The 26,607-nt window shown below is 51.0% G+C and overlaps 1 protein-coding gene across 3 annotated transcripts; it reads left to right on the forward strand.

Moving 5' to 3' along the window:
• The first annotated feature begins 1,409 nt into the window (after positions 1-1,409).
• Positions 1,410-21,764, forward strand: ISM2 (isthmin 2). 3 transcript variants are annotated; one of them, XM_071745883.1, is made up of 6 exons: positions 1,410-1,660; positions 15,250-15,510; positions 15,995-16,334; positions 17,167-17,307; positions 17,793-17,864; positions 18,350-18,983. In XM_071745883.1, the coding sequence occupies exons 1-6, from the start codon at positions 1,523-1,525 to the stop codon at positions 18,865-18,867; spliced, it is 1,470 nt and encodes a 489-aa protein (XP_071601984.1). In that variant the 5' UTR covers positions 1,410-1,522; the 3' UTR covers positions 18,868-18,983. The 3 variants fall into 3 exon arrangements, with proteins under 3 accessions (XP_071601984.1, XP_071601985.1, XP_071601982.1); XM_071745881.1 differs by having other exon boundaries at positions 1,513-1,660; positions 17,787-17,864; positions 18,350-21,764; XM_071745884.1 differs by lacking the exon at positions 17,167-17,307 and having other exon boundaries at positions 17,787-17,864; positions 18,350-21,373.
• Positions 21,765-26,607: the final 4,843 nt, after the last annotated feature.

Raw genomic sequence — 26,607 nt, forward strand, 5'->3', positions numbered from 1 at the left:
TCCTTCATAATCGTTTCCCTAATACTTTCCTTCACAGGCTAAGGAATGCCTGTGAAGATCCTGGAAAAGAGGTTTTGTAGATCCCAAGTAAACAGCCACACCGTCTTTCCAAGAGGCTTTGGGGGCTACAAAAGATACTGCCGGCGCGGGAGAGAGCATAGGAAAGACTAATTTTGAACGATGGCAACTTCCTCTCGCAGCTCGGCAACAGCCGGAGCTTTCACCGTGAGCACAGAGCCCTGTTTCTGCTGGCCCAGGTGGGGGTAGCCCCATCCCCGCTCCCCAGACCAGCGGCCCCGGCCCCAGCGCTGCAGCCCGCGGCCGCCGCTCGGGAAGGGGAAGGGTGACGGCCTTTGCAGGCGCAATCCGGCTCCGCGCACCAAAGCTTTTCTCCCCGGGGGAGGTGGGACGCTTTGAACCGCCGGCGCCGCTGAGCCCCCAGCCCCTCCCGGCGGCGGCCCGGCTCCCGCCCCTAGAGCCCGGGCGCCTCCGTCCTCCCCGCCTCATGCGGCCGGGCCGCAGCCGCCGGAGCCCGCGGCCGCCCCGCCCCGCCTCGCCGCGAGGACCCTGCCCGGCGCTCCGGCGGAGCTTCCCCGGAGGGCAGAGCCCGGGGCCGCGGGGCTTGTGCAAGGCCGGCATCGCCGAGGCGAGCCGCCGTTCGGGAGCGGAACAAAGAGCCCCGGGCCGGCCCCGCCGGAGGAGCAGAACCCCGCGGGGTACCGCCGGGTAGGGGGGGGTCGCGGCCGCCCGGGCCATGCAGCTGCCGGGAGGGGAGGGGCTGCCAGCGGCGCCCCGGAGGAGGCAGCGGTCGGAGGGAGCTGGGAGGTCTGGCAGTGCCGGCAGCCCCCGAGCGGGGCAGGGGCGCGGCGGGGCCGTGCCCGGGTCCGGCTGCCGCACCGTTCGGCCAGGAGGGGCTTGACCGCGCAGCATACGAGAAGGAGCCTCTCCCCGGAGAGCGGCGGGGATCGGCCGCCCACCCTCCCGTGCCCGGCGTTGCCTGAAGAGCCGCGGCTGCACCGGGGTGTGAGTCGGAGGGGGGAGGAGAAGAGGAGGAAAAGAAATCAGATTGCCGAAGGGATTAGAAAGGGGGGTGGGGAGGGGAGGCGAAGCCCTCTCCCGCCCCCCCCCCTCCCGACTTCCCCCCCCCGTGTCGCCGCACACACTTGTGAAGCTTTTCAGAGTTATCCTTCAGCATCAGTGGCACCGGCAGGCGAGTCCGGGGGAGCTGCGACACCGAAACGTGCTCGGCAAACTGCAAGAGAGATCAGAGGGAGAGGAGCGGCCGGGAGCGGCCCGGGCCAGCGGCCCCTGCCCGTACCCGCTGGGGGCTGCACTTCCCGTCTGCGATATTCCATATATTTTTTTTTATTTTTTTTCTCTCTCTCTTTTTTTTTTTTTTTAAATTTTTCGTTGCTCCTCTTGCTTTCTCGAGGAAGGACGGCGGGGTTTGTAGCATTGCGGGCGGGCGAGCTGCCGGGCCGCCTGCCCTAGGCGTGCGAGGTGAGGCGAGAGGGAGGTAGAGATGCCTCTGATTAGAGGGAAATTCGTACTCATCCTCGGCTTCGTCTTTCTGACAACTTTCCTGGCTGCTCTGAGAGGGCTGCCCGTGAGGAAACAGCGCAGTAACAGCCCGAAGGAGAGGAGCTCCAAGCTGGCGGAGGTAAGGCAGCCTTTTGGGGGAAGGATGGAGAACCGGGAGGGTGCTGGGGCGAGCCTTCCTCAGCCTCCGCACCCTCTCCCGTGCTCGGGAAGTCTGAAGAGGGCACCCGGCCACCTGGGCGGTTGTCGAGGCTCCTTCGGAGGCTGTTGTGCATCTCCGAAGCATCCAACACGTGTCCCCGCGCCAGGCCGCCCGGAGCCCCGGGGGGAAAAGCAGCAGAGGGGAGAAGCAGGGTTTTGGTGCCTCCCCACTTCTGGCCTGTTTCTTCTTTCTCTAAGAAGAAGGGCTTTTTCGGGCCTTCGGGATTTTCGGGTAGGCTGAGGCTTTTGCACTGCAGGGAAGGGCTGGTTTAGGTGCTTTGAGATCGGGGCCGAAAGCCGTGACCAGTGCCCGGGGAGATCCGTTGCCTCCAGGGGGCAACATCCCTCGTCGAAGAGAGGAGTCCGGCCACAATCCGACTTGCGGTAAAATTAGCAAGGTTGGTGGCTTGCCAGGAACTCAAAAACTCCGCTACTACAAAAATAAGACGTGACGGATTTCAGCCACCATCTCTTCTTCCCGCTGGGACGACCCTGGGGCAGATTCCGGAGTGGTCATGCTCCCTGCTTATCCTGGCAGCCTGCACCCAGTCCAGCATCTCCCGGACAGGCGGCCTGCTCCCCGTCCTTGTCCCTGGGCAAGTGGCCTCGGGTTCTCCCACAGGCTGTGGCGGGAGGTCCCGAGGCTGCACCTCTCGCTCCTCTGGGGGCCGGATTCTGGCCAGCGTTGACTTCGGAGCACAGATTGTGGAGGGGGATAACTTCAGCAGGCAGTGAAGGACTGGTCAGACTGGGAACCAACTGATGGGATCTGATGAGGATGACAGGAGGGCAGGGAGAAGGATTTGAATAACAAAGTAAGGCAACTGAATGGTTAAAGCAAGCTGTTTCCATCTTGAAACTGTTCTCTGGACACAAAATGGTTCAGAGAGATACCTGTGTTTTAAAAATACCCTTATGAAGAATGCTACAGCTAAAGGTGAGTGTAAGGAATAAGTGAGAAAAGTATCAATAGCGGGATTTGAGCAGAACAGGCTAAGAGCAGTTCAGCCCTTGTAGGTGATACACAGCAGTGTAGGAAGCAGCAGGTTTGATCTGCAGGAAGTGCTGAGTGATGGGAATATACCTTAGTGCTAGTTACTGCCAAAACATGGTGCTGATCTTTGGAGCAATCATACCCGCAGCTCATGACCAATGCACTGAACTCCATTCCAGCATGAAACCCAGGGCGCAAATGTGAAGAAGGAATCTTCTGCATGTAAAGCTTTATCAATGGGCAAGAGAGGGCACAGGATGCATCCAGCCAAGCCTGGTAATGGTTTTGACTGGAGCATGGACCAAGCAGATGCAAGCAGGGGATATTATGTGCAATAAGCACTGTTAACACCATGCTGCTGCTGTACTTCAAGCATAGACACAGATGATGGTTCACTCACCAGACAAATGCCAGGCAGAGTGCACTGGGCTCTGGCTGCAGAGGGAGTGGGGGTTTACACTGAATCCCGGATGGTATTTCAGCCCCATAGGAGGGGGCAGAGGGCAGAGACAAACTGCACATTAGGAAGCTCCTCAGGTCCTCACCACAGGACTCTGCAGCGCAGTCTTAGGCTCCTTTTTATCTGATGTCTAAAATACATGGGGAAGCTGGACGAGCTGCAGTCGTTCCCAGTTTGTGAATGGCTGTGAATGGGAAGCGTTGTGCAGCCAGCCAAAGATCACATACAGCACTCACACAGCACAGCCTCTGTCTCTGGGACGTTTGCTTCTCACAGCAGTACAAGCATACAAGAAGTCTGCAGGCGAAGGTTTGAGGGTAGAGGTTAGGATTCAAGAAGGAAGATGAAGAATGGATTCCTCTGGGGTTTTGTTGGTGCTCCCATGCACACCCTGCATCCCTTAGGGTACTGGTGGCACAGTCTGCATGGCAGGGTAGGTATTGGCATGTGTCTTCTAGCTGTGCTTTTTTGAAAGAAATCCTCTGTTTCTGATGCATGTGGGGGAGAATTTGGAGTAGTCATGCCTGGCTGTTTGAGCTAAAGTGGAGAGCATAAGCACAGCAGTATGGTGGTTAAAAAAAAAAAATCCATAGTGATTTTGGGTCATATGCACAGATGGTTCTTGTTGCAGCGCCGATAGGTCCTGTCTCTATGGCAGCAGGGCAGCCACAGCTGGAGTATTGGTTACACTATGGGTAATGCCCTACAGATGTGGGTAGAATGAAGGGGGCCAGGAGGAGAAAAATAGAAATGACCAAGCAGAGCAGATAGACAATCAAAACCATTAAACAATTATATAATTTTGACTTATTTTCATTTAACATCTTTATTTAAAGCAAACATTTTTCCTTGGTTTAGAATTGAATGGGAATTTTATCAACTGTGCTGTGCCTCAGAGTTGCAGTTCTATACTAAAATAATTCAGAAAAATTAAACCTATTAAGTTTTAATTTTTAGTAAATTTTTGAGTTAGAAAACCTAATTGCAGAAAAGGGGAACACATGCTTTATCTTTGGGTTATAGCCTTATCAATATGTCCCAAAGCCCTGTACCTCAGTCAGGATCCATTACTTCCAGCCATAACCTAAAGAGCAAGCACGTTCATTTATATTGTCTCAGCTGTCGTGCAGAAAAGCTTTGCCTGAGTTACAGAGTCCAGCATAAGCAACATGTGTTGTGAATGTTTTCTGTTTCTCTAAGTCTATTTGACCAGAAGTTGAAAAGGCAAAATGCTTTCTATTCAAACTGAAATCTAATAAGAAGGTGCCTGCTCACTTGGAGGCTTTCTGGCCATGTTTGGGAGGACAGGTGGGCTCTGAAGCTGTAGGCAGGTGTGCAGCAGGATTTTGAGAAGCACTTTTGCAGGCTGAATGCATTACACTGATGTGGGCAGAACTGTGGCAGGTCCAAGCACTGACCTACATCAGTGGCTCTTCAAATTTGGGTAACTGAATTCTTAGAAAAGCTTGTGTACCTTGTGAAGACAAGGGACAGCTCATCACATTGTTTAATGCTGTTTATTTATTGTCAGAGGGTTTAAATACAAAATATGTTTTGATAAACTCACTGGATTTCAAAATACTGGCTTTCAGCTTTGTTAATAGATGTTTGGATTCTTTCTGATTGATGCCAGTCAGTTCAAGTACTCTTCTAGTAAACAGAAAATAGCTATGTTTTAGCATGCTAGAAACGTTAGAAGTGATTAGATCTGTGTGAACCAACCCAACCGTTCAATAGCTGTGCTTTTAAATAATAGTACCAGTGGTAACAGTGAGAGTGGTAGTGAGCATCCTGGCAGTGAGGGGGTGCAGTGAGGGGGCAGCAAGCCAGCAGTGTTTTAGGAAGGGTCCAAGCCTCCCAGCCCAGCTCAGGTGGGCTTGGTGGGAGGGAACTACTCTGAGACAAGGGACCAAGAGCAACAGCAGTGAGTGTGGTGTTCCTGCAGGGCCAAGGGTGCTACTGTAGGGCTGGGACTGGGTCAGAATCCAGGCTGGAGCTTGCTGGTGGGTGTTCCCCTGGTCTCAGGCTTTGAGCAAAGCAAATCTGGCATCTGCGATAAGAGAGAACAGAGGGCAACAAAAGAAATACCAAGTGTAGCATAAAGGCTGTAGTTGGCTGCAAATCAGTGGATTTGTAGAGCACCTGGTATGACTGGCTTCTGGCCCCTGGGAAATACAGAAACAAATAACAACCAAACGTGTTATTTACTGGTTACATCTGGCAGTGAGAGTGGTGATGGGAAACTACACTGGGATGTTTTGCTTGCTGATTAAAAGTCATCGGTAGCAGACTTGGTTTAAATCGACCTGCTCTGTGTGCACGGGGAGCCTGAGTGCAGAGGGGTGCTTAAGAATGAAGTGCATGGCAGTGACATGATGCCTGGCTGGAGGTAAAAAGCAGGCAGAGAGTAAAGGAGCTCTGAGGTGACATGGCATGGCTGTACTAGATAAAAAACACTGAAGGGAAATGTCAGCTTGGCTTGAGTGGAGTTGGTCAGGAGACTTAAGTCAAGGTAACCCTGTCATTTGGGAGTCCTACCGTAGTCTAGACACATGGCCTGGGGAGACCACTGGTGTGATGGGCTGGCCAGAGGCTGGGGGTGTCATGGAGGCCTGCAGGAGCCTCCCGTGGGCCTCTCCCCAGCTCTGGGTCCCTCTCAGCACCCTCCCTGGGCTGTCTGGCCAAGAAGAGGATCTCACTTTCCTCAGAGCCATCTCGCCCTGCTGTGCATGGGTGTTGTCACCCATGTCTGCCCTTGCGCCAGGGGCAAAAGGCTCAGCTGGGGTGCAAGGAGGTGGCCAGGTCGGTACTGGCTGCCTGCACAGCCAGATCCCTGTGGCCACTGCAGGCTGTGTCAGTAGCAGAGTCATTTTGCCTGCGGATGTGCTTTTTACCTTTTCATTTCTTCAGCAATTAAGCGTTCTTATCCCTGGCTTTGTCCTTGGCGGAGGTCGGATTTGCGGGTACAAAACGTGCACTGAAGCATCCTTCCGCTCTGAAAGGGGCTCTTTGTGTGCAGGGAGGTACTTCGCCCTTTGTAGCAAATTTCCTTTTGAGAAGTGCCAAATTATCTTAGTCAACACAGTCAAAAACCCTCCCACCCTGGGGCTCAGGCAGGAGCAGAAACAAAGGGGAGCCGAGTGTAGGGAAGCGGCCCAACAAGGGAGCTTCTTCCCTTTTCACTGCACAAATAGGTCTGCTGCCTTCCCATTGTCACAATCAAAGGGGTTCCTGTAAAAGGCACATGTAAGAGGAAGAGATTAGGCATTAATCGCTCCACAGGGCATTGCCTGGCCCTCTCCCTAGGTTTCCCAAAGTGTCCAGCTCCTTAAAGAGAGACCTTCTGCAGACCTTGTCCTTCAAGAGAGACAAGCTGGAGGACTCATCCTGCCCTCAACTGTGGTCCCCCAAGCCCAGCAAGATGATGGAGGGAGTGTGCTGGGGATTAATTCCTGCTTTCCTCTTGTTGGTGTCTTAGGGAGTTCAAACCAGGGATCTTCTGTTTTCCATAGTACCAGTAAATATTCTTCCACTGAGAATAATCCTCAAAACAAGATGCTTCTAACAGGAAACCTGAAGACAGTCCGAGATAGATTTGCAACAGCAAGGTGGCCGGTGCTGTCTAGCTCCTCCAAAGCAAATGTTGTCAGGCTCAGTTTTTGTATAAAGCTTGTACACCAGAGCTCATAGCCAAGAAGCAGAGAAGAGATTGCATCCGTGTTTTGGTGTGAAATATTTGAAAACATTTCTGTTTCAGAAAGAGGCTTGCAAAAGTGCAAGGATGACTTTTTTTTCTTTTTTTTTTTTTTTCCCCTTTTTTGTGTTTTTTTTTTTTTGTTGTTGTTGTTGTTTTTGTTTGGTTTGTTTGGTTTTGGTTTTTTGTTTTTTTTTGGCAGACCATTTTTGCAAGGAACTTTTCATTGGGCTATCAGATGCTTTTATGTGGCCAGCTGTAAAAGTCAGCCCACATGGTATTGCCTCCAGGCATTCCAGTTTCTGCACATTCCCTGTGTGTGGGGACTCCCGGGGCTTGTCTGAGAAGCTGTGATGAAATATACTTTAGCTCAGTACTTATGAGATGAAGACACCCAAAAGATAGTGACCTACTTCCTTCTGAATCCCAGGTGGCTCTTGCCATGAAGGGCACTGGCTCTGGGCTACAGGTTGGTTTAATCTCCAGAGGAAGGACACAGCTTCAAAGGGAACAAAATGCAGTAAAGTATTGCCTTCTGCTTGTCCTTAGAGCTACTGGACAGGCACATGGGAACCCAGTTTCACACAGCCAGAGAGAAAAAAGAAGAGAAGAGAGGAAAGAGGAAAGGAGAGGAGGGGAGGGGAGAGGAGAGGACAGAGGAGGAGAAAGGTGGTGGGGCATGAGTTTATCTTGGATTAGGAGATGGTTAGCCCAGTCTGACAGGGCCTTATCTAGCACACAAGACTTGGGTTGTGATGCAGGGAGAGGCAGAACATGTCCCCAGCCAAGGGAGCCTTCGTCACATGGGGTACAGCAGGAGGCTGGCACATGGCATGAGTATGGTGCCCTTCAGGTGAGCCATCCTCCATCCTAGCCCTGGCTCTTTACTGGCAGCTGAGCCCTGAGGCAATCACCTGGCTAGGGGACAGTATTTGTAGGATGGTTGGGAAATGCTGCTGGAGGCCCCCACCAGTGGGTGGGTCAGCACCTCTTTGCCTCTCTGGAATTTTTTTTCATCCCCACCACTTCAGCAATCCATCCTATTGTCCTCCCCTTCAACTGCAGCTGCTTCTGCAGCAGCCACAATCCCACAGGAGGCTAGCTGTACCATGCCATACCATGCCAGGCAAGGTGTTGTACAGATATATGGTCATCCACTATTGCCCCCACCCCTTCTCCTCTAGGTACACAGGTGTTGTATTACCTGGTTAAGTTGGCTCATCCTTAAAAATCAAAGATCCCCCTTAGGGGGGAGCGTCAAGTTTTCTTCTGGGGAGCATCCACCAGGTGGCTGCCCTCATGCCTCCCGTAGAGGAGATGCAGGGAGATGAGGTGCTGTGGGTGTCTCAGGGTGAGCTTGGGTTCCCTCACAGCTGGGATTAGAGCTCTGCTATTGCACATCTACACCCACCCTGAAGACTGGTCCTGAGGTTGCACCTGGAGTTCTGCTGGGAAGTGACCAGCCAGAGGGAAGAGAAGGGGTCAGCTGGAGACTAAGATGCTGGAGAAGTGGGGCTCCCTGTTTGGATGTTCCCTTACTTTCCTCTGACTATGGACTTGCCTCTGCAAGTCTACAAACCTCAAACTTCTGTCTGGTGGGGGAAAAAGGAAAAAAAAAAAAAGTAATTATTGTCTGGTGAGGCACTTAAAAGTAGCAGAGACTGTCCTGGAAAATCTTATGAACAAGGGAGTTTTGAATTACACAGATGGGAGCTGGAAAGGAAGATTTCCCTACCCCAAGATCTTTTCTCGTTCCTGTGCTGACATGCAGGGAGCTGAGGTCACCCCTGGGCTGGGGAGCTGCAGCCAAGCACCTGGGCAGGCATTGCTGGCTGTGCATCAGCCCAAATTGGCCCCTTTGGGAAGTCGTGATGCAGCATCCCTGCCTGGATCCTTTTCTGTGCTGGTCACAGACATACTTTGAGTCCAGCTCAGCTGCCCATTTTGTTCTGTTGTTGAAATGAAAGTTGAATTTGCATGTTTGGTCAGCTGCCTTCCCTGCCCCACTGCCTGTCGGGGGGGGTGCAGCCTGTGCACCTTGTGTGGGACAAGGTCTTCCTGTGCTGCTGCCTGCCCTGTGTCCCCCCCACTGCACCTTCTTCTAGCAGGCTGAAGGAGCAGGGACAGGCTGGTGTTGGTCTGGTCCCTCCAGTTTTTGCATTTGCTTTGCTCTATTTGGGATTTTCTTTTGCCTTTTGCAGTTTTGCCTGGGCTGTGGTTGGGAAGGAAGCAGCAGCTGGATCAGTTGGAGGGCTACAGTGTGCAGAATAACAAATGTGGACCATTAGCTGGAACAAGTTAATGGTTACTGAAACACATGGGGTTTAGAACTGGAACAAGTTAACAGCAACTCAGTCCAATGCATTAAGAGCCTACGTGTATTACAGCTCAACTATGCTAACAGAAAACATCTGCCCTAGCAGGAGTATTTGCCAGAGCACACCAGAGGGTATGGACATGTGTCTGTTCACCTCTCTGGAGGACCTCTCCATGCAGTCCCTGCAGGGGCCCTGATCCTGTACCCACTGCTGTGCTCTATCTGCTCACCTGGCTGCAGCAGAGGTCTTGGGTGCCTTGCTCCTCAGGTAATGGTGTCTTACCACTGGCTGGGCTCCTCACAACAGGCACCATCTGAAGAAGATATTTAGTGTAGAGTCACCTGTGTGACACTGAGAGGTGAAAAGCCACCAGGCTCCTGCTTGTCTTCCTTATGTCAGAAATGACCAGGGGAGTTGGCTGAGCATGCCATGGGCAAGTGACTCATCAGTGTGCCCACAGGAGAGCCATCTGCTGTGAGAGGGCTGGGCTGTGCAGCAGGGATGTGAGGTGAGGAGCACTGGTAGCAGCCTGGCCAACCCCTCTGTTCTCAGCCTTGCACAGTGACAGCTATGCCATATACTTGCTCCTTGTGCTGCTGCATGCTGCTGCTTCCCCATGCTGTGGTGACTGCTCCAGGGCTGGCTCTGCTTCGGCAGCAACCGAGTCACTGACCTTGGAAAGAGTTTTGAGATTCCAGTTGTTGCAATTGTGAGACATGAAAATAATTGTGAGACGTGAAAATAAATGAGAAATGAGGAAGCCTTTGATGCTGCCTTCTGCAGCTCCCTACTCAAGATAGTTGGGATGAAGCTAGCTAGAAAAGATTCCATATGATTGGAAGTATTTTGATAACTGCATGGAAATTATAATCATGAGTGCATAATAATTATCTGCACAGCCCACAGTTTGCTGCCAGCTCCTGCTGGTCTGTCATAAACAGGATCAACTCATGCAAGAATGATATCTGAATGCCTTGTCCATGAGCATTTGGAGAGTTCATTCAAAACTTAAAGGGAGATGCTTCTGTCTTTATTTAAAAAAAAAACAAACCAAAACCACAGCAAAAACAGTACTCAAGTGCGAGTTGATCCTGAGGTGGACCGGTCAGTAGAGCAGTTGGGAGATCATAGTCCTGCTCTTTACTTGTGCCACAGCCCCTTTCCAGGCAGGAGTCTAGCCTGGGGCAGAAGAAGAGGGAGGCAGCTGGAGGTGTCCACTGCTTTAAATTACCTCTGGCAGATCTTCCAGGGCTCACCTGTCAAAACTCTGAGTAATGGCTTCTGCTAAACCACCTGCCTATAGGTCTGAAGATGTGTCTGATTATTGGGAGGTCTGGAGGTCTTACACACAGTAGCAGGCACTGGGTGGCATCTTTGCCTTCCTTGTTTACTCATAGGTACCCACCCAACTCTAGAAGCACACTGTGCTTTGGCACAGTTGTGGGAAATCTGTTAAACAGATGATAAGTTGATGGGTAGCAGAGGTCACTTGCCTGATGTGCATCCAGTGGATTTTCCATCTGGCTGAAAGACTGTGTCAATGAATGGGTATGAGCCAGGAGGAAAATACTTGTGTGGACTCAGCCCTATTCAGAAAAACATAATTAGTTCTTCTATTAGGTTCTTTTTTCAGTCCAGCAAGGTAAAACTGTTCAAAGGAAACCTAACATAAGTAGTAATGATTAAGCAACAAAAAACCCCATTCCTTATCATTAAAGCCCAGTGCAATACCGGTCTTTAGCAAATATGCCATTTTCTTCACTGGAGTGTTAACAAGCACAAAGCACAGCCTGAGTTTTTCCTCTGATCTGACCCTTGTGCACAGGTTTCTTTGGTTGAAGCTGAATGAGTTTATGCACTCGCTTATTGTCTCAGGATAGCTGTGGGTGGGAGCTGAATCCTTCGAGCTTGTGCTGTGCTGGGGACTTGCTCTGTGGTGCTTCTGCACAGACTTCTGCACAAACTCCAACAGAAGTTACACCAAGTGTACTTGGCTTGGGTTTAACCCTGTGATGAAGAGCAACTCTGCTTTGCAATGTATAGAGTTAGAAAGAGCACTGCTAGTGGGTTCACTGTCAACTTGAAGTACCTATAGAGATACCAGGGAACGCAATGGAGGGACAAGAAGTTGTGGTTGTGGTGGCAGCAGAGTGATATCCCTAGTTGCCAAAGGACAGTACAGCATTGATATTTTAATGTGTTAACCTGCTGTAGGATCTGGTCACATCTAGTCATTTCTATGTAAGATCTGCAGCACAGAAATGTTGGTCATTTGCTTTCTTAACCCAGGTTTAAATCAGAGTGTTTAGTCAGAAGTTTAAAGTAAAACTGCAGATTTTAAGACCAATAGAAATAATTAGATCCTTGAATCCTTTCCCTAGCACAGGTGCATACATATGTGTTGAGCTCGGTGACATGGGTTTGACTGTTTCCACAAGAGATATTGCTGCTTGCTGCTCTTCTTAGCTTGTTCTTGTGGTTAATCACCTATGGTGTTAAAAGCATGATTCTTATTCCTTGGTTGAATTTGTCAGGGGCACATTGGTTCCTATTATGTGTTGCTGTTCTGGATTAGAAAGTCTCTGGTGCCTGATGGATTGTTGCCTTAAAGAACTGGAAAATCAAGTCATTCCTTTCTCTTTTTATCATGACAAACAAAATGAATTGTACAAGTTTCACTGGAAGAGTCTGCATCTCTTGAAATGTTCCTCACAGCTCCTCTCTTTGCCATCTTCAGATTTCTGAGTAATTTTAATAGAGGTGTATGGATTAGAAATGAGAAAATATCATCCTTTAGTCTGTAGGAAAATAATGAGTGACCTTTCCTCACACCTGTTCCATACGCACTGTCACCCATCTTATGTACAAAACAGGCACAAGACTGTGATTAATTGCTGATGAGTTTCTACCGCTTCCTAACATCTTTGCTGAGCTTGTGCCCCAAGGTGTTTAGGTGTTCAATCCTACATACAGGAGATCCTGGACTATGTGGGAAGGGTTCCTGGGCTGGTAGGAAGGTGGGTGTGATCTTTGTTATAGCCTTCAGTCTAAACATGGTCTTCACAAATGGAAACCGCGTTCTCTTTCCTGAGTACAGCCGCAAAGTTTCTCTTGGGTTCCTGCCCTGCAAACACTTATTCCCAGCCAGGTAGGGTATGCCAGGGGCATGGAGGAGCTGTGACAATTCCCCCTTTGGCTTTTTGGTTCACTTGGTGTTGTCTGGTCACAGGAGAAGGCTGAAGCTCTGCTGAGAGATACCCAGGACGCCCTGCTTCTGTGATGTGATTGCAAGTGTCCTCCAATGGCATAAGGAGAAAGAAAGCTCTGCAACTGTTTGCAGCCTTTGTCCTGCACTTCTTGGAGAGTGGGATAGTAGAGATTTCACTCTAAACAGTCCAGCATCTTCCTTAGATGATGCACTGCAGTGGCTTAGCTCCAGGCTTGACAGCTTTATCCAGCTGTTCCTCAAGCAGGGCAGTGGAGAGAGTGGGTGGCATGTGTGACCGGAGTGTGACCCTCAAGGGTAGCTGTCTGTGTGGCTGGCAGGAGCCCCTTGGTGACACAAAGAAGATACCTCTGCCCATCAGAATCATGGTGCTATGGATGCACTGACCCAGAGGGAACTAAAATCCATGGTCGATCGGCTGGGGCAGGGCACTGAGCAGGACCTTGCTCAGGAGGGACATCTTCTGATGCAGGGATGAATTTCAACCCAGTGAAGCCTTGGAGTGATGCAGACATTAGCAGGAGGAAGGGGATGGTATGGTGCAGTGAACATTGCTGAAGGATTCTGGGCCATGCAGGATGGACAGCCTGGGGCCTTTGTGCCTCTGGAAGATTTGGGAGCCAGGGGCTCTCTTCACCCTGCAACACGCATGCAGCTAGCTCTCCAGGGGCAGTTTTAGCATTTTCCCTGTGGGAAAAAAATAGTTTGAATTTCTTGAGCTTGTTTGGGCATAAAATCTGAATTAGGCACTGAGTCTGAGGCTGGGGACTTGGAGTCTGTTCCTGGCTCACTTGCTCTTGATTTCCTTGGGTGAGCTTGCATCTCGTTGCTAGAGGAGGCCCTGCTTTCTCTGTGTAATAAATCCAGGATGGTTGTCAAATGAGTTTACCCAGGCTCTTAGCAGGGCTGGCACCTCGTGAGGCTGCTGGCAGGCTGGCTGCAGGGGCTGCGTGGGGCACGTGCAGCTGGCAGCAGACCCAGCACCGGTGGGCAGTGTCTTGTGCCCAGCGCCAGGACGCAGCCACGTTTGCCTGCTCAGTGCCCCTTGCTGTTCCTGCTCTGTCTGGGCTTCTCCTTGCTCCCTTGCTGGGGCACAAGAGGAGATGTGGGGAGGGGCTGAGGCACTGTGAGACAGGGTGGGACAGAGCTGGGCATCCTTCCTGTGAGTCCTTCGCAAAACCATTGTGGTTTTGTAGAGGGGCAGAGGAAGCTGGGAGGGGGAAGTGCAGGCAAAGGGGTCTGTCTGTGCCCATGTTTGCTACCAGCTACAGGAGCCCTCCCAGGCAGGGAGAGAGGTGAGCCCCAAACGCTCTTGCCAGGCAGCACAGGCTCCCTCCACCCCACAGCCCTCTCTCCTCCAGGCCCATCTGGTGAAGTCTGTCACAAGCCCTACTCCACATCCAGCCCACTCTGGGCAGCAGCCAAGGGACCAGCAGTGTCCCCGCTGCTCTTTTCCCTCCCCCGGGGACAGGGTGGGGGGGTTGTAAGCTTTGATGTGCGGGCACAGGGCTGGGGACAAGCTGTGTGCGCTCATGAGAGCCTGGCCAGGCTCCAGCTGCCTTTGAAGTGCTCCAGTGGTCTGGATGAAAGGGAGGGGAGTCCTTCCCCAAACCATCTGGCTCTAATTGCAGGTAGAAATGCCTCTCTACATCCCCCCGTGGGGAGGGGGCACCGCCGCCTTCTTAATCCCATGGCTCTTGGCTGGGCTGGCGCAAAGGGCGAGAGCTTGGGAACAAAAGGGGGGTTTCAGCTGGGCAGACAGAAATAGGCAGCCGCTAGCAGAGATGCTGGGGGTTCAGGCACCTCCACTCCCAGCCTCAAGCTGCTGCAGGGCCCCACAGACCTTCCTGGGATGGCCTGCGCCTTTGCCAGTTGTTCCCATCTCCTGTTTCTCGGGTGCACTGGAGCCTGCCGGACCTTTGACTCGCACTCTTTTTTGCTGGCATGCACCGAGCACGGGAACAAGGGATGTGGGAACCTGGCGTGAGCACAGCCATTTGGCTGTTTGGTTCGCTGGCTGGCTCCCCACATCCCCAGCAGCCAGCACGGGTTCCCTGCCCACTCCCTGCCTCCTCTGAGCCTCCCGGGCTCAGGGCTCCAGTGAGCTCCCTCCCAGGGCTACCAATGAAGCTCCACAGGTGCCTCTGCAGTAGCAGCAGTGGCTGGAGCCATTGGCAGCACTGAGAAGCTAATTTTGTCCACTTCATCTGGGCATCTTCCCTTTCAAGGTAGCTGGGCTGTATTTATTAGCAGTTTCTTTCCCTTCTTGTGGTAGTCTTTGGGCAGTTTCTGAAATCTGAGTTAAACCTTGCAGTTGTCTGCCTTAATACTGGCACAAAAGAACAATATATTTAGATGAAGTGCTTTCCCCCCTTGTCATAAAGCCCTTGTCACAAACTCTTACTATATAAAATTGTTAGAACTGAGCTCCAGTAATTCTGTGGCCAGAAGCAGCCCTTGCCATTACCTATCTCCAGGGACCAAGTGATGGCCAGAAAGAGAAAGAAGTGGAAAGCCAAGCGAGGTGGGCAGTGGACTGCAGAAGGGTGCAGAGAGGATGGATGGTTGTGGGCATGGGAAGCACCAGCTTGAGTAGACCTATAGGTTGTTCAGGTGCAGTGCAGCCAAGCTCTGGGACCACGTAGCACTGAGTAGTAACTTCATTAGTTAAGCTGTTACTTGCTGCCCTGATGCTGCTATAAGATGGCGTGGAGGAACCATTTGGTGCAGGAGACCAGACCCCTCTTCTCTGGGCAGCGTTTTGCTTCCTTCACAGCCAGTGCTGGGAGATGTCTTCACTGCCTCTTCCCTCTCCAGGTCTCTGCCTCGTCTGACCCCCATTCGGCAGGGGATGAGGAGCTGCCGCCATCGGGCAAGGCTCGGGGGCTGAGGCGGAGCGGGCAGGCTGGCCTGCGGCGGCACAGACGCCGTGGGGTGGCTCAGCAGGCTGCCAGGAGCCCAGCAGTGCCCCAGCCCAGCAGTTTTGGCCTGGAGGAGAGCCTGCCCTTCGTGCTGGACCTGCAGAGCTTGCCGGGGCTGGCCAACGTGGACCTGAGCGCCCAGAACCCCAACATCCAGGTGGGGAGCGGGTCTGGGCGGGCTGCGGGTGAACACCGCATATACTCCCCAGCTTCATTTGCTTCCCAAAGGGTACAGGAAGAGTCTCGTGAGCGGGGTAGGTGTGGCTGCTGCTGTCAGTCTGCTTGGTAACCACCAGGTGCAAATAGCTGTCACAGACAAGCTCCTTGCCAGAGAAATTTGCTCACAGCCTTTTCCCTGTCCGACAGTCCCTCTCCATAAGTCAGGAGCAAATGTAACTACAGGGGTGACCTTTCAGTTTCTGAGGGTGGTGTTGGTCCCCTATGGGTGACCACCAGCCCCACTGGACCTCCTGCTCTGCCCCTGCTCAGTCCCTCTAGATGAGTCTGAGACCTCTTGCACTCATCACATGGTCCTGTAGACCAAAGCATCTCTGGTCTCAGGCTGGAACCAGTACATGGGCTGGTAGGGCTGTCTCAGGGCTGTGCCTCATCCTTATACTTGCCTCATATCTGGCTTGCAGGTGACCATTGAAGTGGTGGATGATCCTCAAGCTGAGATGGAGATGGACTTATTGAAGGAGACAAACAGTGACTGGTCCCTGACATCCTCTGAGTGGCTATCCCACAAGGACCTCTTCTGGCCCCTCTTCTGGGAATACACAGACCCTGCTGAAGAGGAGGAGGAGGAAGAGGAGGAGGATGACAACCTGAATGTAGGGGACAAGGAGGAGGAGGAGGAGGAGGAAGATTACACAGCAGACTACGAGGAGGAGGAGTCCATGCTCAGTGGAGTGGGAGGTGACTGGGACCAGCGATGGCCTGCGCAGAAGAATTGGATCTTTAAGGAAAAATATAATTATGGTGAGTCCTCTTGGGTGTGCACAGCTGCACTGCAGACCAGCACTGCCCTCCCCTGCCTTGCCTGACCCACATCCCCATCTCGGTGCAGGGGGAGTAGCCCTGCACCAGGGATGGCAGCATGCTGGTGCTCAGCTCCTACTTAAAAAATAAGCAAGCATGCCAAGGAGCAATGCCAGCACCCAGCTGGGGCTGTCAGCAGTCAGAAGCACCATCCCAGTGGGAATTGCCCTTGCACATGATCACACTGGAGTGTGGACTCTAGCAAAGGTGTGCTCAGATGAGGAATATGGTTTAAATGGCAAATGCTGCTGCCACAGGTCCCTGTGGTGACACCAGTGCCAAAAGCCTTTGCCACAGACCTGGGCACCACCCAGGAGAGGAGCTGCAGGGCTACATGGCAGGTGCTGATGGGTGAACAGGCCATGGCACCAGAGCAGCTCCCTCCTGCACCTCCCCAGTCGTGAGCCCAAACGAGTCAGCCTTTGCTAACATATGATGCTTCAGAATCATGGCCAGCGCTTTGAAAAGGTTTGGTGGGAACTCATATGGGTAATAAAGCCTGTCTGGGTCAGTATGACCATGAGCAAAGGTGTGAGAATGAGAGTCTTTACTCAGGGGCTGCTTTCCTGGAGTTGGCAGTAAGGACAGGGTTGGCCCTTGGCATCACATGGCAGGGCACTTTCATGTGCCCTGGACAGTGCTGGCCCTGCCTCTCTGTCAGGGACATCCCAGGGATAGGGCAGAGCTGAGAGAGGTCCTGGGTGGCTGCTGGCTCCCTTCCTTAGGCTTTGCTGATGTTTAATGCTCTCTGCCTCTCCCCTGCTGGGCACAGACTATGAAGATGAGGAGGAATGGAGTCCGTGGTCCCCTTGCAGCATCACCTGTGGCAGTGGCAACCAGAAGAGGACGCGGTCCTGTGGCTATGCCTGCACAGCAACAGAGTCAAGGACCTGTGACCTGCCACGCTGCCCTGGTGAGCCCTCAGCCATTCCAGTGCTTGAGCACTGTCTAACCTGATCTGGGCTGGTCCACTGCTGTGGGCATGTTGAAGCTTGACTTCAAGACTGGTTATGTTTAGTAGGATCTGGGCTAATTACTATGAGGGGTTGTTTGCACGAAGAAGCTGATGGGTCTTCATGGCCCCTGGGGTAGTTATATGGTGTCCAAGGGTAGGAAAGGTTGTGTCCAGCTCGGGTGACTTCTTATGCCTCTCTCACGCTGGCAGCTTGAAATCCTCTCCTGAGGCATACTGAGAGCTCTACCCACTGGGATTTGCATAGCCTCCAGTTTTGAGCAGGTCTGATCTGTGTGTCTTGCTGCTGGCCCTTACATCCAGTCACAGGGCTGTGTTGCCAAAGCAGTGGCGGGAGAGGGAGTGGAAGATGGCAAAAAACCCACCACTCCTCTTGGCGTTCAACCCGGCTCTTTGTTTTGTTTTTTTTTCCCCTGAAGGAGCAGAGGGGGAAATGGTTCTCCCCACAGAGGAGACAGCTTTCAAGAGTGACAACACCACAGAGCTATTCAACTCAGGTCAGCCTCTGCCTCTGCCTTGCACTGGGGGCTTCACTGCCAGACCTCACAGGGGATATAGCTGGCTGGTAGGGGTGGGTTTGCCATTGTCTCCTATATCTGCTATCCAGACCTAAGTCACCCAAACCACTGCCATATGCAGGCTTTGGTAGTCATGCTGGGAAACCCAGTTCCTGCCAGAGCCCCAGTACAACATGATCCCACTTTACAGTGTAGTGGCTGAGGCCAGCCTGCCACTTGCCCACTCCCTTGGCCCCATTGGCGATGGGTGCTCTGTGCATAGCCCCTGTGAGGGCAGCTCTGCATAAGCATGAAACCCCTTCGCTTTGTCACTGTCTTGGGGATGGAGTCTAGCTCCAGCTCCTCCCTGTAGCCTGGCTGCTCATGCCAGACAATTGCTGGTGAGGCCCTAGGCGGATGGCAGCTGGGTAAAGTGAGGTGCTGGCTGCACATGCCCTCAACCTTTCGGTGCCCTCCTCCCCCAGAGGTGGACAGCTGTGAGAAGTGGCTGAACTGCAAGAGCGATTTCCTTACCAAATACCTGAGCAAGGTGCTGACGGACCTGCCCAGCTGCCCCTGCTCCTACCCACTGGAGGCCGTCTACAGCGCAGTCAACCTGCGGGATGAAGGGCAGGGCAAGAGCTTCCGATGGCGGGACGCCAGCGGCCCCAAGGAGCGCCTGGACATCTACAAGCCGACGGCGCGCTTCTGCCTGCGCTCCATGCTTTCCCTCGACAGCACCACCCTGGCTGCCCAGCACTGCTGCTACGACGAGCACACCCGCCTCATCACCCGCGGCAAAGGGGCCGGCGTCCCCAACCTCATCAGCACCGAGTTCTCCCCAGAGCTGCACTACAAGGTGGACATGCTGCCCTGGATCCTCTGCAAGGGCGACTGGAGCCGCTATCATGCCGTCCGGCCCCCCAACAACGGGCGGCGGTGTGCCGACAACCCTGCTGAGGAGGAGTACCTCTCCCAGCTGCAGGAGGCCAAGGAGTACTAGCCACAGCCATGCTCAGAGGAGCCAGGGCTACCACCCTGGCCCAGCCTGGCAAAGCCCTGGCCCTGCTCATGGGCCCCTCGCTGATGCTGGGCAGAGCGGGGAGGATGCAGTGTCCATCTCACCCCCTCAGAGGGTCACCTCAGCCTTCCTTGGATTTCTGAGGGTGCTGGAGGCTATCATGGTACGATCCCTGCCGTGCCACCTGGTGCGGTGCTGCACCCCGGGGTGCCTGGGCTGGTGAGTGGGAAGCCACAGGAGATGGGAGGTATGAAAGGAATGGGGGCTCCTTCTTTCTGCTTTTATTCTCTGTGATCTTTCAATGCAGTCTGAAAGCTGGGCGTCTGCAGGGCGAAATGGCCTCAGCTCCTGCTGTCTTCACACTCCAGCTGAGGAGCTTGCCTGTTGCAGACAGAGCTGCCTGCCCTGTGACATCTGCCCTGGCACTTGCTGATCTGCTTCTGAATCTGGGGGGTAGATCCTCCCAGGGAGAGTCAGGGCTGTCCCACCCTCACTTACAGAGGTACAGAGTGGGGTCTATTTTCTCCTCGGGTTTTTCCATGCGTGGCTGGGAAGGAGCATGGAGAGATTTAGCAGGTTTTCATGGTTTGATAAGGGAGGTTGGGGCAGGAGGAGACTGGCAGCTGGGCTCTGTTGGCAAGACTTCATTGCCATTACAGTTTTGGCTGTGAAAAGGAACACTTGGTGCCAGAGCCAGACACAGGTGGACCTCAGTGGAGGTCAGCATGGGGGGACACACCACCTGTGTGCATTTCAGCCCCTCTGTCTGAGTTCTTAGGGGAGCAGGGTGGCAGCAACTATGCACGTCCCACCGCTAGCCTGCCTGCACGTGGGCTCCCTGGCAGCCCTTTGCAAGTTTTAGTGCTTGGGAGCACTTGTGACATGGCTCAGCAGAAAGTCCTGCATTTCCCACTCTACCATCTCAGCCACTGCTCATGCCATTACTGGACAGGCTGAAAAAGTACCGAGACATGTTGGCCATGAGGATAGGAAAAAGTCAGGTGCCACTGGGAGCACCCAATATTGCTCCTGTCTGGTCTGCTGCTGGCCTCAGGCCCTACTCCATGTTGTGTCTGCCAGGTCCCCAGCAAGAGACAGCCCGGAGAATACACAAGTCATGGGCACAACTCATGCTCCCCTGGTTGCTTGGACAGGCAAGCAAGTGTGGATCCAAAAATGGAAGACACACTCTTGATAATAATGATGTCTGCAAATCATAGATCATGATGCTCTCCATTGGCACTTTGGTCTTGCCTGGGTTTTATTCAGCTTTTCACAGGTCTATGACAGTTTCTCACAGAATATTTTGGGAACTGTGAAATTTACTGCAGAGAAAGTAGGCTGAGGACCTTTATCCCTGAACATTCAGTTGCTGAACCTGGCAAAAATTGTGCATAACTTTTATTGAGCAAATTTTATGCATCAGAGGAAATAAAAGCACAAGTCAAGTACACGTAAAGAAGAATGGAATAATTTCTAGACCAGAGGTTTAACCCAAAGCTGTTGGCTACTCTGCTTTTCTGCAGGACATTGTTGGAAAATAAAAAGCATCCATCTGTGTGCAGAGGTCCTTGGTTGACTGTCCTCTGCTAAGTCTGTCCTTGCAGGAGCTTTCTCCAGGGCCATTGAATATCCACAGTCTGATAGCTCTTCGGGGATTCTTTCTGGAATTGTTGTGTATATGCTGAGTGTATGTTGATCCTTTTGCCTTGGTTACTGATAGAATATTGCATCCTTGGTCGTCAGGACCTAAGAATTCACTGCTGGTTAAGCAGAAGTGCTAATGAGGCTTGCAGCTTGGTATGACCAGTGTTACAGAAAGGGTGAGAAGAAAGACATGACCAAATAAGCATGGATGGAGACCCAAGTGCTGGTAATTTTTCATCACCTTTATATGTTCCCTAAACCAAAGGGTCGTTTCCTCACTTGTTTCTGGTGAAGTGGTAGGTGATAAAGACATGGTCAAGAGGGGGTGGCAGTGACCTGGTGGCTTGGTTCTGGGAGCCTGGGACGTGTGGAGAGGCTCAGCAACAGACATGGAGGTGTTGTATGGGAAGTAGATGAGCAGCTGAAGCCATGGAAGGATGAGCTTGTTATCTTCTGCCATTTGGCAGAGCATCTTCATATTTCTTCTCCCATATCATATGTCATCATTAACATCAACCGACTTTCAGAGGAGCTTATTTACCATCAGTGCACGGACTTCTTAAAAACAACTTATTAAATGTGCCTAATGTCCAGTATTGGACCCACACATGGAAACAGGAACTCTCCAAACAGCCTTTCCTAATGGAGACTTTCAGTAACTCAGTCAATTTGTTTGTTAGACTTGCTGCTCTCTGAGGAAGTGTTGATATAATAAGGACAATTACCCAGGATTTGCACCTTCCTCCTCTTTATACTGGGTATGTCAGCCAGTCTACCCCCTAAAAAATAAACTATAATTTCTGTAATAAATGGAGTTACTGTCCAACGGCAAGTAGGAAAATTTCTTGCATTGTGACCCCCACCCCCGAAAAAAAAAAAATCCTGGTTGAAAGCCAAGTCGCTGTTCTGCCTCACTGCCTCTATGGATGATACAGGCAAGAACTGGAGCATGAGAAACAAGAAGCATTGTTCCTCACACAAGCACCTTACACTCCAGGAGGCTATGGGGGCACCATGAGGAAAGTAGACATGAAGCAAGTGTTTATTTTTATATCCCATCAAAGATTCTCTCCAGTCCACTGCTATTTAAGTGATGAATCTCCAAGCTTCCACTCCTTAAGTTTATTGTGATTTTTATATATAATATATTTAAAAATTACTTTTATTCCTACAAAATTTCATTGAGAATAATTCTTTATTCTGATGCTGCAATAAAGCACTTTATATATGTATGTGTTGCTGAAGTCATTCTGTTGGGGCTGAAGCATATGTTGCTGTTTGTTTTGGTTGAGAGAGATCACCCTAGGCTGAGTGCTACATGTGTTGGGTCCCAAGCCCCATCTGCATTGCAAAGACCCTGGTGGCTTTGCTCTCTTACCATTTGCATTTAGTGGTTTCTGGCTGCAAGAATCACATCCAAGAGAGACTGTCCAGAGCCAGCCACCCCAGGCATGGCATACGTGAAGTTCAGCTCACAGGGAAGGAAGCCTCCTACAAGAAGACTGTCAGTGCTTAGAAGTAAATTCATTGCTTGTACCTCCACCCTGACTCCAGGTTTTATTCCATGTGCAGACTGACCAGAGCTGGGTGCCATCTGACCTTACACCAGCAAGCTGCTTTAAGCAGGTGTTGAGCATGGGAGTGAGTGAAAGAACTCCCAGGATTACACCAGCTGGAAAACTGGTTTGACAAACCACCTCCAAAGCCAACAGCTGATGATAGCAAGGAAGTCTGCAAAACTTTCCAGGAATCCTAAAATTTTTTGTTGCCATTAATTTGCTGCATAAATTGTGACCACTTCTAAGCTCTTGCTATATCCAGCTGTTTTCCCTCCTTCTCTCCTGCTCCTTTTGCTTTGTGCTGGCTGCACATCTGTCAGGGGTTATCTGCTACTCCAGTATGGGGCTCTGCTCCACAGCTGCCTGGCGCCATTGCTGGCCCCTTCCTGGGGAGAGCAGACAGCTCTTTCTGGTGAATGATGCTCTGAGCTTCCTGCTCATCTTTTGCAACATCAAAAACATTGTTGTGTGGAGCCCAGAGCAGGGGGGGCAGGCTGGGCTCCGCTCCACAACAAAAGCAGCACAGAGAAAGTAACTCCCTGGAGGGTCAGTCAGGAGTTACTACGCCTTCGTGTTTTTATCCTCTGCAACAAGATCATTGCTGTGCTGGATGCTGAGGAGCCTTGCTCCCAAACTCCTGGGCTACAGAAATTCCACAGATGGAGAATGGAAGCAGGAAGAATTGCTGCTCTAGTTCTACAGATGCTCAAGACCTTGAGATGTCACCTAAAATCATGGAGTAAATCTCTGGCAGGGTCTCAAGCTGTACCTTTGCCCACTGCTTTGAACACAACTTCTTGACCGGTTGTCTTAGTTTGCCAGCCTGGAGTGGAGATTTGTGTGTCTAAGCTGTACCAGTTGCCTGGTATCGGATTTGCAGCTGAGATACTTTGTACACTGAAGGAGCCCTGCCCAAATTTTTCTAGGCTCAACAGTCAGGATGTGCTTGTCCCTGCTGACCTCCCGTTTGGGCAACAGAAATGAGCAGGAGATTTCAGAGATCCCATTAGCTGTCTCTTTTTTTTTTTTTTCATTCCCCAGAACTTCTACTTCAAGACTTTGCTTCTTGGAAAGCACACAAAAAGTTCAGGTGGGCCCAGAAGGAGCTGCTCTGGGGGGGAGAAGATGGAGGATGATAATGCCAGGAGAGTTTGGCCAAAGCCTGTGGAACAGACCTGAGCTGCAAGGCCTAGCCTTATCTTTGGAAAGAACAAAGTGTGACTGTGATGATATGTGGACCTTGAGTAAAAAATTAAGCTCTAGAAATCAAAAAAAAAAAAACCCAAGCAATCAGGTACCCTGGCTTCTGCTCTGTAAAGAGACCCACCCCACTGTGTAGCCACATCAGCCCTCTGGACAGGGTGTGCTGGTGGCACAGCATGGCCTGTAGCCACCAACTGCTCTCTAGTAAAGAATAAAATCACATTAGCTGCAGTTTTTCAGCAGTAGCCTTGCTGACCACAGCATGAACACTGGGACAACAGGAGCTTGTGGCAAGATGTGGTCTCCTGGGCTTTGCACCTGGCAGAGCTCATCCTCTGCTCCTCTTTCACTGAGGCCATGCAGTGGCATGCTGAGATCACACTGGGGTAGCCCTGCCCCGTGTCTGCAAGACAGCATTTACTCCCTCCAGCACCACAAAGGATGGACCCACTTATTTACAGTCAGGAAAGGAATGTCTCACCTCTGTCCCTGCCACACAGTGGCCATCTGCCCCTTGGAAATGCCTGAGAGGAGCACAGCTGGTGGAGCCTGGGCCCTTCTTTGTTCCAGGTCCCTGCAGACGTGTCAGCTATTCCTCTCTCACTGCATGGGAGCCCAGCAGTGGGGATCACACCTTGTGCAGCTTGACCATCACACATGGTCCAGGGGCCACAGCAGAGCCCAGCCACTGGCTTGTATCCCGTGCCACACCATCCCCTGCCACCCCTGACCCTGGCTTGGCTTATCTATGCTGTGGGAGCTGAGCAGGAGATGTTTCCCTGACTAGGCACCACAGCCTTAGCACACAGGGATGTACCAGAGAAAATGGAGTTACGCAGTGTCTCAGGAAACTACCTGGCCCCACCATGGAGATGTGAGCAAACCATTCCTTACTGGCAGATCCCACTGTTCCATGGGCTTCAAGGTCTCCAGTCATAGAGATGCCACAGTAAGAGTGTTCTTGAAGGGAGAAATATTTTACTAGCACTTAATCTAAATCTTTCCTGCTTTAAGTCCAGTGCATCTTATCTGCAGTGGTCACATAGAGGATCTTACTGTCTTATTTGTTCCTATCTCTTATGTGTTTTAGAATTTTATGATTGCTCTCCCCACTTTCCACCATCTTCTCTAAACTAAACAAATGTAATTCTTTCAGGCTGTCCTCAGAAGCTGTACTTGTAGACCTCTGATAGATCTTCTACTCCACTGGGCTTGCTCCAAGTAATTCACATCTTTCTTGAAGTGTGGAGCCCAAAACTGAAGCCACAGAATCTCATCTGGGGCTTTCTTAATGCTATATGGAAAGATTTCTTCACAAAACCTACAAACCGCAGCCTGTCCAGGCAGCCTTTTTTTCTCTTCCATGATGTTTAAAATTTATATTCATTTGAAAATTAACCATAGCCTGCCCAGCTTAAACATCAACTACAAATGGGCTGCCAAGCCTGCTGCTTCCTTTCCTGTACACATTACTGGTGGTTTCTACCTCTGTGTAAAACTTTGCAATTCATTGCAGTCAAATTGCCTTTTTTTTTTTTTTCCTCTTGGATCACTTTTCCATATTTAAGCCTAAATGTTTCCTCTTAGGGTTTTAGAGCACCAGTGGTGATGTAACTTATTTTGGGCTTTTAAGTTATATTATTATCTATACTGAAACATACTGGATTCATTGCAGCTCTTCTAAGGAAAAATCTAAGCTTGCCTTATTTACTAATAAAATATCATATATACAGACACACACACATATATATATGTATATAGAGAGAGCATTGCCTTAGGTTGTCATAAACCCCAGATACTCTGCCAGAGAGGCATTAAGTTGATTCAGTATGAGTTGTGCTTGATACAGCCATGATACAACCAGCCAGGTGTGCTGGTTGTTACTTTTTACCTGACTACCTGGGTATTTACAGGTTACTGATTGTTTTTTTCAGTATGTTTTCATTATTTTGTGCTGGAGCTCGATCTTATTCCCTTTGCCCTTATCTTTCTCTTCCACTCTCCTCCCCCCCAGCCCCATTTCACATCGAATTCTGAAAGATCGCTCCACTTTCCTAAGTAAGTCTTCAGGGGAAACTGTGTTAGGCCTTGTCATGCAGGAAACATCCAACTACTTTACACTTTCATGTTTAAAAAAAAAAAAAAATTACTAAAGTTCTTCCTGTTTTGCCACTGGAGCAGTGTTGGGATGACGTTTCTTATAAATTTTTAGAATTACTTAGGCTAGGGGCTTTCAGTCTCTTTGATTTGTAGCCTGATTGGGAACATGGGAACATGGAAGTTTCACATACATAAATGATCCAGACAAAAAGGGCCAGCTGAGTCATAACATTGGTCCACCTAAACGAGCATCTAGTGCTCTGACAGAGGTCAACAGCAAGTGACTAGGAAGGAAGAGCAAAGAGAGGGCCAAGTACGTGTTGTTGTTTCCCTTAAGTACTTTCCTTGGTGCCAGCAGGTGGCAGTCAAAAAGCTTTTTGAGCCAGATGTGATGGCTGTTCTGTTTAGAAGTCCTTTGTTGGTTCATTCTTCCATTAATTTTTCCACTCCTGTTCTGAATCCATGTAAACTTTTGGTGGTATGCTATCACCAGCTGCAAGAAATTCCAGAATTCACTAAATGCGCTGACACACCCCTTTGGTTGGGACCCCATATTCTGTAGTTTGATGGTTGCTCCTTACTCATCTTCTCCGTGTGCCTCATAAGTGCATGGCCAGTTAAGAGTCCACTGCTGGCTTCTCATCACGGTGAAAAATTGTTTACTTTTATCTGTTTTCTAGTCTTTTAACCTTTGTTTTCCTTAGTTTGCAAGACTTTCTCTCTTACCCTGTGTCGGCTCAGATTCTTGAAGAGCTTTTGGGCAGAATTATCTGGATCTTGCTTTTCTTCCTCATCCTATATAGCCCTCCGTCTCACAAATAGCTGAAGGACTGCAAACTGTCTGGCTCTCCTGACACTTCCAAGTAAACCAAAGGCCTGGGTTTTCTCATTAGCAACTGTATAGCTGTAGCTGAAGGAGTAGGTCTCTGCTGAGAGCAGGTGGATGCTGCTCAGAGACCTTCACTACGACTCAGATCACCTTTGCCAAGTAAGTAGCTGAGGTGGTGTAAGGCATTAGCATGGCTGTGTCCCATTAGAGCCAGCATAGCTTGACAACCTGGGTGCCTCAGGCTAAGCTTTAGCTCACAGCCTGGTCTTTTAGCACAAGTTTTTCTTCGCCAGTGTGTTTGTCCAATAGGCTGAGCTGTGAACAGCAGCCAAGGCACTGCTGCAAGGCTACGCAGGTTGTGCTGCTGTGGAGATGATTTCCAGC

This window comes from Heliangelus exortis, chromosome 5 (genome assembly GCF_036169615.1).
Source record: "Heliangelus exortis chromosome 5, bHelExo1.hap1, whole genome shotgun sequence".
In the NCBI taxonomy this organism is placed as follows: domain Eukaryota; kingdom Metazoa; phylum Chordata; class Aves; order Apodiformes; family Trochilidae; genus Heliangelus; species Heliangelus exortis.

What these genes read in the sequence shown, in the direction of transcription:
- ISM2 (XM_071745881.1), top strand. Translation starts at nt 1,523, where the DNA reads ATGCCTCTGATTAGAGGGAAATTCGTACTCATCCTCGGCTTCGTCTTT. An exon ending in GGAGCTCCAAGCTGGCGGAG is followed by an intron (nt 1,661 to 15,249) that starts GTAAGGCAGCCT and finishes TTCCCTCTCCAG; the next exon opens with GTCTCTGCCTCGTCTGACCC. An exon ending in CCCAGAACCCCAACATCCAG is followed by an intron (nt 15,511 to 15,994) that starts GTGGGGAGCGGG and finishes TCTGGCTTGCAG; the next exon opens with GTGACCATTGAAGTGGTGGA.